Source organism: Electrona antarctica (assembly GCF_951216825.1).
Source record: "Electrona antarctica genome assembly, chromosome: 18".
Classification (NCBI taxonomy): Eukaryota; Metazoa; Chordata; class Actinopteri; order Myctophiformes; family Myctophidae; genus Electrona; species Electrona antarctica.
Window position 1 is genome coordinate 39,440,256 of NC_136799.1, and position 12,325 is coordinate 39,452,580.

Below are 12,325 nucleotides of genomic sequence, written 5' to 3' on the forward strand. Positions count from 1 at the left end.
AAGTAAAACCCTTTAGCAGTTTGGCACCATAACAGTTCTCAGTCTCCATTTACTAAGCTGCATTACAAGAAAATAATTAAGTTTAATGAAAAAACAAAACACGTTGCCGTTTGCCAGTTTAGGTCAACTATTATTTTGAACTAGTACTGCCACTCAAGCAGTGGCAGATGAGATAATACAGGAAACTGATCTTTTCAGCATTGTGATACACTACACAAATGCACCTTGCATCAGTAATTTATTTGACACAATGGCATTATTTATTCTGTATTTTATTCATGCTTGGTAATAGGAAGGTGTGTGTGTGTGTGTGTGTGTGTGTGTGTGTGTGTGTGTGTGTGTGTGTGTGTGTGTGTGTGTGTGTGTGTGTGTGTGTGTGTGTGTGTGTGTGTGTGTGTGTGTCCATATTAAAGGAATGTTGCAGGAGAAACTGGAGGAGAGCCTCACCACATAAAGCATCTGATTGGGCTTTCAGTTGCCATAGCAGCAGACTCCAGAGCATCATCAGCACCGCTGCTAGTGTTTTTTCCTTTTCTTACTGAACCGTTCTACCAAGGTCACAGCCACAACGGGGGGCGTAACTGTCACTCATCAGCAAAGCCCTGGAGGGGGAAGAAGAGTGTCTTATTTCTACCAGTGGTGGACACTATAAGTAGAAGTTACAAAGTAAATGTTCTTTTTTAATATCATAGCATTGCTTTATTGGAATTATTTTTTTTAAATGCAGAAATGTTCAGGCAAAAAAAAAAAATGGTGGGCAATGATACGTCCTCTATCCACTGCAATTAAGCGTGTGCGTGAAGCGTATGCGTATGCGTATGTGCTTGTGTTTGTGTGTGCGTTAATTTTACTATACACAAATGTAACTGTACGGGTCCAGTTGTGCACACTCAGAATTTCATTATGACTGAAGAGTTTACTCTAGGAAGGACAATTCAATTAACTGAGTGTGTTAATTTACCATCTCTGCTGTAGGCTGAAGCTGCAGTTATAATAATGATGCTTGTAACCCCAGGTTATTATTACATGTTTATCAGCCAGAGTGTGTTTTCATGCTGAATATTTCCTCTATAATGATGACATTATTGCATCTGCTGTAATATTTCTCACAATATATAGCCTTTGTTCGTTAACTACACACAATAGTGTGTGCTGTTTGGATAAAATGAAACGCTTTGTATCAACAACAAAGCAGCTGGTATAGGTTACTTTCATGTATACTGTAGGCTACTCCTTTGTACAGTGGTGTAAAGTAACTAAGTAGGCTACTGTATAGAATTTTGAGCTATTTTTACTTTCTTCAGTATTTACAATTTTCAGTACTTCTACCGTACTACATCTCAGAGGACATTATTGTAGCCTACTATTACTCCACTACAATTACAGTATATGAAAACTTTACTATAGGCCTAGTTACTTTGTAGATTTGTATTATTATTACAAAACACACTAACCACTTCAGCCCGGCGCCTATACATATTCGGCCATTTGAAAATAGCAGTTCTACAAGCTTGTAGCTTGTAGGCTATTTTCAAAAGATTTTTTGAATACATTTACTTGTGTTCTTTTACTCAAGTACATTTTAAAACATGTGAGTACTTCTTCCAGACCATCACTGTTTGACTACTACTGTCATGTCATAATTTTGCTCAAATAAAAAACATTTGAAACATACGTATCAGAAAATGCAGTGTCATGGCTCTAAATGCTTTTTGACCATTGTACCAACTACCAAGTAGGCCTACTCAAAGTGGCAATATCACAACATAACGTTATATTGTGATATTGCCACTTTGAATACAGACCTTTTACTTCTGTATAAAAGGTCTGTATTCAAATTTGTACTTCAAAATGTATGAAACATCTTTTGAAAATAGCAGATCTACAAGCTCACAAAAAATGTAGCCTACATCGGCTATTTTCAGATGTCAATAGGGCTGAAGTGGGTATGTTTTGGTAATGATATTCAACATCCACAAAGTAACTAAACTAAAGTTTCAAATAAAGTAAAGAATATTGAAAATTGGAAAGTAAAGTTTAAAAAAAAATCTAAATTGTACAGCAGTGGTTCCCAAACTGGGGGTTAAAACTGGTAAATTCACATATATTTGTGGAACCGATCGAATCAATAAATGTAGTTTATTTGAATTAACTGAATATTAGACAATGCTTCTTTAACGATACAGACTGAAAATTGTCTCCTTTTTTTTACCCAGTAATTATCTTTTTATTAGCAAATCTTTATAACAGTCAATCAGTCATGACATAGCTTACTATACATTACAATACAAAACAAGACAAACACAAACACTGAAGATTGTCTCTCTCGTGTGGTCTTTACGTGTCATTACATCAACAACAGCCGGTTGTTCAAGGGCAAAGCAATGTCCCGCCCCCACTGCCAGTCGATTGGTTGAAGTTGGGATCTCTGGGAGCTCATTGGATCTCCGGTTGCCGGTGAGATGACGAAAGCGGTAGTAGTAGTGACAGGAGGACTGTCCACAGTGGTGAGAAACGTGGGTTTATTTATCTTCATCTCTTTAACATTTAAAGTCTTACTTTCTTCATCAGGTTTAACATGTTGTACAGCTCAGGAGATTTTTTGCTTCTGTGGAAGTCATATTTCAGATTTAGAAGCTGTGACGACGAGCTAGAACACAATTTAGAAGCTATGCTGTTAGCTTTAAGGCTAAATTGTTGCAACTTAATTTTTACTTCAGTATTTATTCTATAATATTCGCGGAAGCATTTGTCATACATTGTCACCGCGGTATAAATACGGTGTATACGGTGTACGCTGATCAATCATGTCACGTGTGGTAAAATAAGACGACTAAGAAATATATAGTATCCTACATTGCTGTTAAAATTGTTTCTTTTTCAATGTTTCTACCACAGACAAAACTTGGTATTAAATCTCCACAATCCGAAATAACGTGCGTTTAGTTTGCAGGGGAGTGGTTCATGGAATTATTTAGGATTTGTGGAAATTGTTGTGTTTTATATTCATTGTCGACATTTTTGCTGTAGACCTTGTCAGTTGAATTGCGTTGCTATGGGAACAGTTTAGGGCAGTGGTTCCCAAAGTGGGGTCCGGGGACCCCCAGGGGTCCTTGAGGGAGGTCCAAGGGGTCCCCAGCTAAATTATAGTTTGGAACCTTATGGGTCTGTAACTCTGAGAGTCTAACAAATGGAACAAAATGGACCATAGCGGGGCCATTTGGTTCCATTTGTACACCCTCAGAGTTAAATTAACATTGATTTTACAATATAAATTAGGGGTCCCAGAGATAGAGCACCGAAGTCTGACGTCACTTTCAGTAGAGGGCGCCTATACACAGGTTCATGTATTTTTTTATTTGCTGTGAAATCTCCATAGGGCGATTTTAGGTCGCTTTATATAAGAACTGTGTTATATAAATAAACCAACCACCCCAGCCTTTCTGTCAGGGTAGTGGCTGTGTGTCGTTAATGATGTCCATTCATATTTGATACAGCCAGTTTCTGAAGAAAATGGAATTAATGTGGCCGCAAAAGCCTTGAAACTACATATGAAGGCAATGCCGCTGCTAATATACGTCATGCCCAGCTGTCAACACATTGCGTTCCTGAGATTCCTCGTTGACGTAAGCTCAGCTGGTGGTGACTCGACTCGTACTAACCACGAAACATTAAATATCAATAAAAAAAAAAAACTTAACTTAACGTAATTAACATTCAGTTTCTGTTGTGCGACGGGCAGATGCAGCCACCCTGCCTACCCAGAAATCTAGTCTCTGGGTTGTTTGAATCGTTTCTATTCTAACGCTTATTTTGTTACTCTTTGGGTATATTTGTACAGTTCCACCTTCAGTCGATGCTTCATATCCATATGAGTGAAAAGGCCGGGGTGATCGGTTTATTTATTTATTAACACAGTTCTTATATGAGGCGATCTAAAATCCCCCTATGGAGATTACAATGCAAATAAAAAGTACACGAACCTGGGGACTGACGCCCTCTACTGACAGTGACGTCAGGACTTCGGTGCTCTATTGAAAGGCCATTAAATGGGGGGCCGTAGCCTAATGCATGTCAAACTGGGGGTCCTTTAATTAAACAGGTTGAGAATCACTGCTAGAGCCGTAAAGATCTTCTCTTATGGGGGATCCCTGGCATATCTTTTCAAATGGGGGTCTGTGGGATAATTACTAACTAGTGTCAATTTGGGGGTCCTTGACATGAAAAAGTTTGGGAACCAGGGTTCATGTTTGCTGCCAGCTACTGATGATATTTTACAAAGTACAAACAACACCCTGCTACAGGAATTGAACTTGAACACATTTAGAATGTTTTGTTTCTGTTTATCAAACTTAAAAGTGTGGAAAACAAAGGTCTGTAGCTCTGTTAGACGTCTGTTAAAAGAAAAACAAGTACACATTACAGACCCTACAACCATTTTTATGAAACATCTTATCTTAGTGAAGTAAAGTGGAGTTCCTATTGACAATATTGACTGTGACCTTTTCGAGCGCAAGACTGTCTGAGGAAGAGCATTGCGCTCGAAACGTCACAGTCAATTTTTTGTGCAAATAAAGGCACTTCACGGGCATCGGAGCCCACAGTGTACGAGTACCTTCTTTTCTTTATCTGTGCATACTACTACTCACCGCGGCGCTCAGCACCTGCCCGAGTTGGGGCATGTCTTTGTACTTTTTTCGAGGACTGAGAACATTCCCATGAAACTTACTGTTAACCCTTAGACAGATTACTACTGGAAAACACGTGGAGTTTTGCATTAGTCTTTTCTGCCCTGTACGTGATTTTCCGTAGTTCTCTTTTTTTATTAATACCAATATATTAATTCGGTCCGCACCTCTGTATATAGTATTGAGCATAAATATCAACTACATTTCCCAGAATTCCCGTGTCACGTGACACACGTGTATGCTTTCCTATTGGAAACTGACGCCCAGCCCCCAGTGAACAGGGGGGTTGGTTGACTCCTCCGAGGTGGGCACTGGAGGAAGAGTTTTTCAGCCAGGTTTGCAGTCGCCGCAAAAAAAACAATCTGAAAAATGATCCATCCGTGTCCAGTGGCATTCTCCAGTCCCAGACCGTTGGCCGGGCTGCAACATCCACCCTCGCGGATTACACGTGTGCAATGTTTTTTCTTCTCCCCACCGGAGTTACCACCAAGGCTGATGCCTTCGCTAAAAGGTAATTTTATTGTATTCGAAAATGCCCTAATATGACATGTCTAGTAAGACGATCCCTATATTTGGCCCGAGCCGACCTAGTGCTGATATCAGATAGATGTGGTAGAACCATATATGGATAGATCTAACTGGTTTAGTCATCGTGACATGCATAGTCGGAGAATATATAACAAGGGTCGGTACTATAGGTGATCGACGTAGCTAACAAAAACATCTGATCAAATGAATGTATTGTACTGTGTCTTTGTGGGCCGAATCGTGGCATCGTGGCATACAAATAGATGTTTGTATAATTAGTATCACGATAAAATAATATGGCGACGTTAGAATGACACCACCAATGAGTGATCGCGTGTAATGTAGCTGCCCAGCGTATATCCAGCACCATCACGTCACCACATTCCACTGGCTGTTGGCTAGTAGTAGTTGCTAACAAACACTGCACAAATGGTACTGGCTATTGGCCGGGCCACAAGCCCGGGCAATAGCCAGTACCAATGTTGCTGGATGATTGCGACGCAATGGTGCTGGATATACCCTGGGCAGCTAGCTACATTACCACCGATCACTCATTGGTGTTTCATTCTAACGTTGCCATATTATTTTATCGTGATACTACTTATACAAGCATCTATTTGTATTTGTCATGCCACGACTCGGCCCACAAAGACACTGCACAATAAAATCATTGATCGCCAGCAGCCGGGTAAAACGCCATGTAATAGTAGCGTGCACTGACTACAGCTAAAATGTTTATTTCTTTTTATATATTTAGAACTGGCATCAGATGAGGAGGAGGAGGAGGATGAAGAGTCAAGACTGCGATGGCGTTCTCCGACACTGAACCGGATTCATTCATTCATTCATTTCAGGGGGGGCAGTTTTTGGGTGTTTTTTTTATTTAGCCTACTCACACATAACCTGACTCCGCCAGATGGGGCAGCAGAGAGTACACTGGGTTCCCCCCTCCTGCTCCCATCTGGGAACTCTCAGGCAGACTTGATGCCCGGCCACAAAACGGCCTGGCCAATCAGCAGCAGCTAGAAGCGAAGTTGCTCACAAAACGGCCTGGCCAATCAGCAGCAGCTAGTAGAAGCTAGAAGCTGCTGCTAGAAGTTGCTAGAAGCTGCTGCTGATTGGCCAGGCCGTTTTGTGGCCGGGCATCAAGTCTGCCTGAGAGTTCCCAGATGGGAGCAGGAGGGGGGAACACAGTGTACACTCTGCTGCCCCATATGGCGGAGTCAGGTTAACTCACACACACACACCGTCAAGGACTGGGTTTGGGGACATTTGGGAGGAGTAGCTCTGATCCATAGCTCTAAATGCGCATTTAGAGCTATGGATCAGAGCTAGGGGAGGAGTAACTGTTTTGTATGTAGGCCTATTTATTTTCTGTAATATTTATCATTTTATTATGTTAGTAGTCGTAAAAAATAAAAGACGCTTTTACAATGAGTTAGACCTGTCATGACTATTTTGTTCACTATTGTGAGGTTTATTGTATATGACTAAGCAAGTTTCAACTGTGATTTACTCTGTAACGGTAGATGGTAATAACTCAATTTCTTTTTTATAATACAGTATACATTCAAGTCTATATTTTGATACATATCATGGGCACCAAGTCATATCAAAACAATGTCCTTGGATGTGTTTTTTATCAAAACTGTGTTTCTTCATAACAGGTTTTTGAGATACATGCATGAATAGACAAGGTACTGGTAAGACTATGTAAACATGGTATATATCAAAATGTGCGTTAGAATGTCTAATTTTACCCCAAAAAAGAATTGAGTTTATATGATGTTCCAATTTCAGAGCTATGGGGACTTTTAGCTGGATAGGTCAGATTGATCATGACTGACCATGCTATTTATAGATGGCAAAATATCTACAGTGGTACATGTGAGAAACTTTTTATTTTATTTTAATTGAACTAGACAACTCACCCTTTAAAATGAGATATTGCATGGCTATGTATGCCCAGCAGAAAAAAAGTTATTTAGAAAATAAAACTTCAACCGGGCATAACTTTTTTTGGTTGTCCTAGAAACAGAAACAGTGTAAATGCAGGCTCTTTTAAATGGCTTCCAACACAAGAACTAAACATTTTATCAACTCAGTTCATTTTTGTCCTGTAAGCAGACAAGTCAAGCTTTCTCTGAAGGTCTTTCGTTGTCACACATTCACAACAGAGAATTTTCAATAAATCATTCAAAAACGCCATTCTGGCCATAGAGAAGTCTACCTACTATATAGAAATCCTTGAAACGCTCAAAGAGTTAATTGCATGGCTATCTCTAAGACAAACAAAGTTTTTACTAAAAGTCTCTGTTTTGGGCCTTTTTTAACTTTTATATATAGACACTGCCTGCCCTGAAATGATGAAGTATTATGATTTGTTTTTACTTCAAAATGCAACTTGGCCTTAACACCACTAGGTGGGGGTAGAGATCGTGTTATGAATCACTCCAGTGTCAAGTGCTTCTATTAGCTCAGGCAGTGGTTATTAAAGGGAACTCAGAGACCCCCAGGGGTCCTTGAGGGAGTTCCAGCAGGGGGTCCCCCAGCTCAATTATTGATAGTTAATCTTCACCATTATTACCATTATTACGTGTACACTGAAATACACCTAGAGAATGTACAACCATGTCTATTTTGACCGTTTAACCGCTATCTCTACTATAGGCTCCGCTACATAGGCCGTAAAGGAGTTTTCAACCTTAATGACAGACCATATCAGATGTTGTTGGATTAGGGCCCCAAAGAAAAGGCTTGTATTTTTGGGGTGTCCTTGGAATGTAAAAGGTTGAGACTCACTGGCTTAAAATATTGAGTTGAAAGACAATGAAAACCAATTCTGAATCAACAAAGTGGTTCCATTGTAAACTAATTAAACTATTCTTAAAAAAACAATGAAAGAAAAAACGTATTAAGCTAGAGACTGATGACTACAACTACTCGACCATAAGACGAATCATTATCTCCCTAATACAAATCCATACCTAATCCTGTGCAAATGGCTTTTTGGCTGTATGCTCATTAGATAAAAGACTGAAAATCCTCTTTATTGCCAAGGTAATTACTTGTCAGTGTGTGCACTGCAGCTGTCATACTTTGGTCTTTCACAAATTATCTTTCCATTTACACCTGTCACCTGTGAAATGTGACTTCAGTTATTTGGAGCCTTTTAATGCAATCCCTCAGATCTTACATTTGGATCCATTTCTTCACTCTCGGAAACTTGCCAGTACCCAGTAGCCACTTTTAAATCGTATGGCGGTGTCGCGCTGAATCACACAGCGAAAACAGCAGATCTACAAGCTTTCCCACCACCTATAATGACAGGCCCAAAACAGGGCAGCAAGCTTGAAAGCTTGCGTTTGTGTAAGAGTTGTTTTCCGATACCAATACCACTATCGGGGAAAGCTGCCCATACCGCCTAAAATGCTGGCATCTGTATCGGCCAGTCTATGTCATTCTGATACCATGTACAGTAATGTCATTTACATATCATTTTGTATTTTGAATAGGCCTCAATTGATGTTGCACGACTGTTTTATACTCTTACTGTACTATTTACATGATTATTTGTGTCTTGTGGCTGCATTTTAACAATTATTAATGGATTGTTTTTATTTTTTATTCCTAGATCTTAAACTTTTTTTCTGCCTTTATTTGGATAGTATAGTAGAGAGAGACAGGAAACGGTTAGAGAGAGAGAGGAGTGACAGGCTAAGGTCCGTTTCTCAATGGATGTGTCATCTAGGTGGGTTATTAAACAAATTGAGCCCTCATGTAAATCGCAAAAATGCGGGGGAAATTCATGAGAGCCCCAAATCTATATGGCCAAAAACCTGCTAAGGCACAATTACCTAAAATTCATTCTGCTTTCAGTAGCATGTAACATGTCAAACTAGGGGGTTTTCATGATTCTGAATCCATTCCAAGCATTAGTTTTGCACAAAAAACACTCCTTGGGCTAAAAACAGCCATAGCCGTCATCACAAATGTGATGAGGTCAGCACATTTGAGCACATTTGGGCAAGTGGCTATGTTTACATGGGGGCTCAATTTGTTTAATAACCCTCCTAGATGACGAATCCACTGAGAAACGGACCTTTGCTCTCCGCGGTCACGGAACTGCTGTAAACAACCCAACTATTAACCATAGTGGATTAGACCAGTGGACCCCCATAACTCTGAGTGTTCAAATGAACACTCTCGGAGTTGCAGACCTGTAAGGGTCCATTTGGAACCCCCTCAAGGAACCCACTTTTGAGAACCACTACTGGATTCTTTTAAAATGACACACTGGTATGGTATCGGATCGGTACTGTGTGTGTGTGTGTGTGTGTGTGTGTGTGTGTGTGTGTGTGTGTGTGTGTGTGTGTGTGTGTGTGTGTGTGTGTGTGTGTGTGTGTGTGTGTGTGTGTGTGTGTGTGTGTGTGTGTGTGTGTGTGTGTGTGTGTGTGTGTGTGTGTGTGTGTGTGTGTGTGTGTGTGTGTGTGTGTGTGTGTGTGTGTGTCGAAGGCTCTCGCTCCCTCTCAAGAGAGTTCCATATATGGACAGAAACATCTAGTGCTGACATCAGGTTAATGTAGAAACTCCATGTATGGATAAGGGCGACTGGCATCGTCATCATGACGGACATTCAGTTGATTGGCATCATCATCGTGGCATGGGCATTCAGCCGTCCCTATATAAAGAGGTTGTTGCCTTTGAGAGAGAAGCAAGCAGCATTTGCTTATGTTCCTTTCGAGAGTCTCCATCGCCTTCCATACGAGACAGCGATATTTGGCCTTACAACCCAGATATCGTTGTGCCAGGGATTTGGACGTCCCGGTTATGTTCTCACCGGACACCACTGCGGTGGGTGTGTGTGTGTGTGTGTGTGTGTGTGTGTGTGTGTTTGTACAGTGCATCCAGTGTTCCAGATGGCGGGCCCCAGGTTCCGCCTGCCTCCGCTGCCCACCATCGGAGAGCTGATAAAACTCTACAACCTGAGGGCTGAGAAACAGCTGTCACAGAACTTCCTGCTGGACATGAAGCTGACAGGTCAGCATTCATTCATTCATTCATTCATTCATTCTGTCTGTCTGTCTGTCTGTCTGTCTGTCTGTCTGTCTGTCTGTCTGTCTGTCTGTTTCTTCCTCTCGTTAGGTCGCTCTCTTCCACTCTTTCTCTCCTGCCTCTCATTATCTCTCTCTCTCTCTCTCTCTCTCTCTCTCTCTCTCTCTCTCGCTATAGCTGCAATGCACCAACACCTGCCAGCCACTGTATATATATTCTGTACATACAGTATAAGTAGCTCCAGTAGTGTGTGACTGCTGCTCTGCTCTGAGCAGGGACACAACAAGTGCGTTTTGTATCACCAATGGTGCACTTGAGCGCGCGGCAGGCACACACACAGCAGCCTTGTTCATAGCCATTGAAAGCGACAGGCTCTTTGTGCAGGGGACTAGTAGTATACACTGAGCAGATAGTCCTGCTAATGTGAACAGACCGAGTCAATTGCACGCAGCCTCTTCTTCCTTCCTTCCTTCCCTCGCCGGCCGCTCTCCGCGCCCCTGGAAAACGTGATTATCGGTGATGCAGTGCAGGCCTGATCTGCTTTCATGTCCTTGGACAAGGTGACTGACTGTGTGTTAGATTAATGTATCCCCAACTTCGTCGTAGCGAGGTAGACGCGTGCATCATCAATCTCCATCCAGACTTACTTAATAAAGACCTTCTAAACCGTCGAATAACTGGCTAATTCCTATGATGACGCATCGGTACCACAGACTTTATCGTTGTAGTTCACAAAGCGCACACAACCCCCCCGAGTCAGCCTGGTATTAATTTCATGTTAAATTATTCAATTCCATTAACTGTGTCTCTCGCTCATCCGTCCATATCTCTTTCTCCATGTCTCTCTCTCTCTCTCCAGACAAAATAGTGCGTCAAGCGGGCAGTCTGAGAGACGCCCACGTGTGCGAGGTGGGCCCCGGGCCCGGGGGCCTGACCCGCTCCATCCTCAACGCGGGCGCAGCAGACCTGCTGGTGGTGGAGAAGGACTCCCGCTTCCTCCCGGGCTTACAGGTACTGCTGGAGATCTGTGTGGGGGCGCTGGTTCCCAAACTGTTTTTAAGGCTTTTTTTGTGGCTTGGCCTTGGCCTGGACTAATGCACAAATGCTGTATCATTGTGTTATTAATTAATGTACTGCATGTTAATGACATGGCATTGTACCATAGTCGTTAACATAGTCAGCACCATAGTGCAACCCTAGCACCTTAGTCTTTTTTGATTGAATTCTTTATTGATGACACTTTATTCATGACACGTTCGCATGTACAAGTAAAAACACGTGCATAGTTACAATAGTTAAAAGGATAAACACAAAATGGCTTGAAGGCTTATTTCCACTGTGGTCCTTTTGACGATCGTTCAAAACACAACAGTAATATTCGTTGCTGTCGGGAGGAAACCTCATGACTCCATTTTTGAGGTTTTAGATTTTTTGGCAAAAATCTGTGCTATTGAACACCCTTTACGTGTTGTTTCGAAAATATTGAACCAATGGAAAGTAGTAAAAAGTGCTTTGGACAAAACTTCTTAACTCCATTAGACCCTCAAAATGTCTGCTAAAGCAACTAACTCCACCACCTCTCCCCCTCTCATGGAAGTAATTTTTTGTGGCTTTCGCCTTTATTTTATATTTTTTATGGAGGGACAGACAGTAGGCTGACAGGAAATGGGGAGAGAGATGGGGGAGAGACATGCAGTAAAGGCTGTCGGGATCGGGAGTCGAACCCGCGGCACACTGCCAGACTGGATCACCAGCCAAGGTGCCTGGACCACTGAGCCACGGCCAAGGGGCGCTATGCTATGCACAGCTTTGTGTGTCTGTGTGTCCGTAGCACGGAATGTGATGATTTGATTGGCTGAGTACGGAATGTGATGATATATGATGATAAGAGCACCCCTCACTTCACACGAGTGTGATTTATTTTACTTGTATATTGCGGAAACCTTATTGTGTTGTACATCTACAATGATGCATTTACCTTGCAGAGCCATCAGCCAAACCAGTCAGACATTCATCTGTGGACTGCTTCAGAACATCTGACAGCTATGCCTCTG

The 12,325-nt window shown here is 41.7% G+C and overlaps 1 protein-coding gene across 2 annotated transcripts in view; it reads left to right on the forward strand.

Annotated features, from left to right (window-relative positions):
• The first annotated feature begins 2,472 nt into the window (after positions 1–2,472).
• The window catches only part of tfb1m (transcription factor B1, mitochondrial), a 95,393-nt gene continuing 85,540 nt past the window's right edge, over positions 2,473–12,325 (forward strand). The window contains exons 1-3 of one of the 2 annotated variants that reach the window (XM_079528275.1): positions 2,473–2,516; positions 10,119–10,256; positions 11,131–11,282. In XM_079528275.1, coding sequence (XP_079384401.1) covers positions 10,136–10,256; positions 11,131–11,282 — 273 coding nt within the window. In that variant the 5' untranslated portion in view covers positions 2,473–2,516; positions 10,119–10,135. The remainder of the gene's footprint in view (positions 2,517–10,118; positions 10,257–11,130; positions 11,283–12,325) is intronic. The other variant, XM_079528276.1, reaches the window with a different exon arrangement.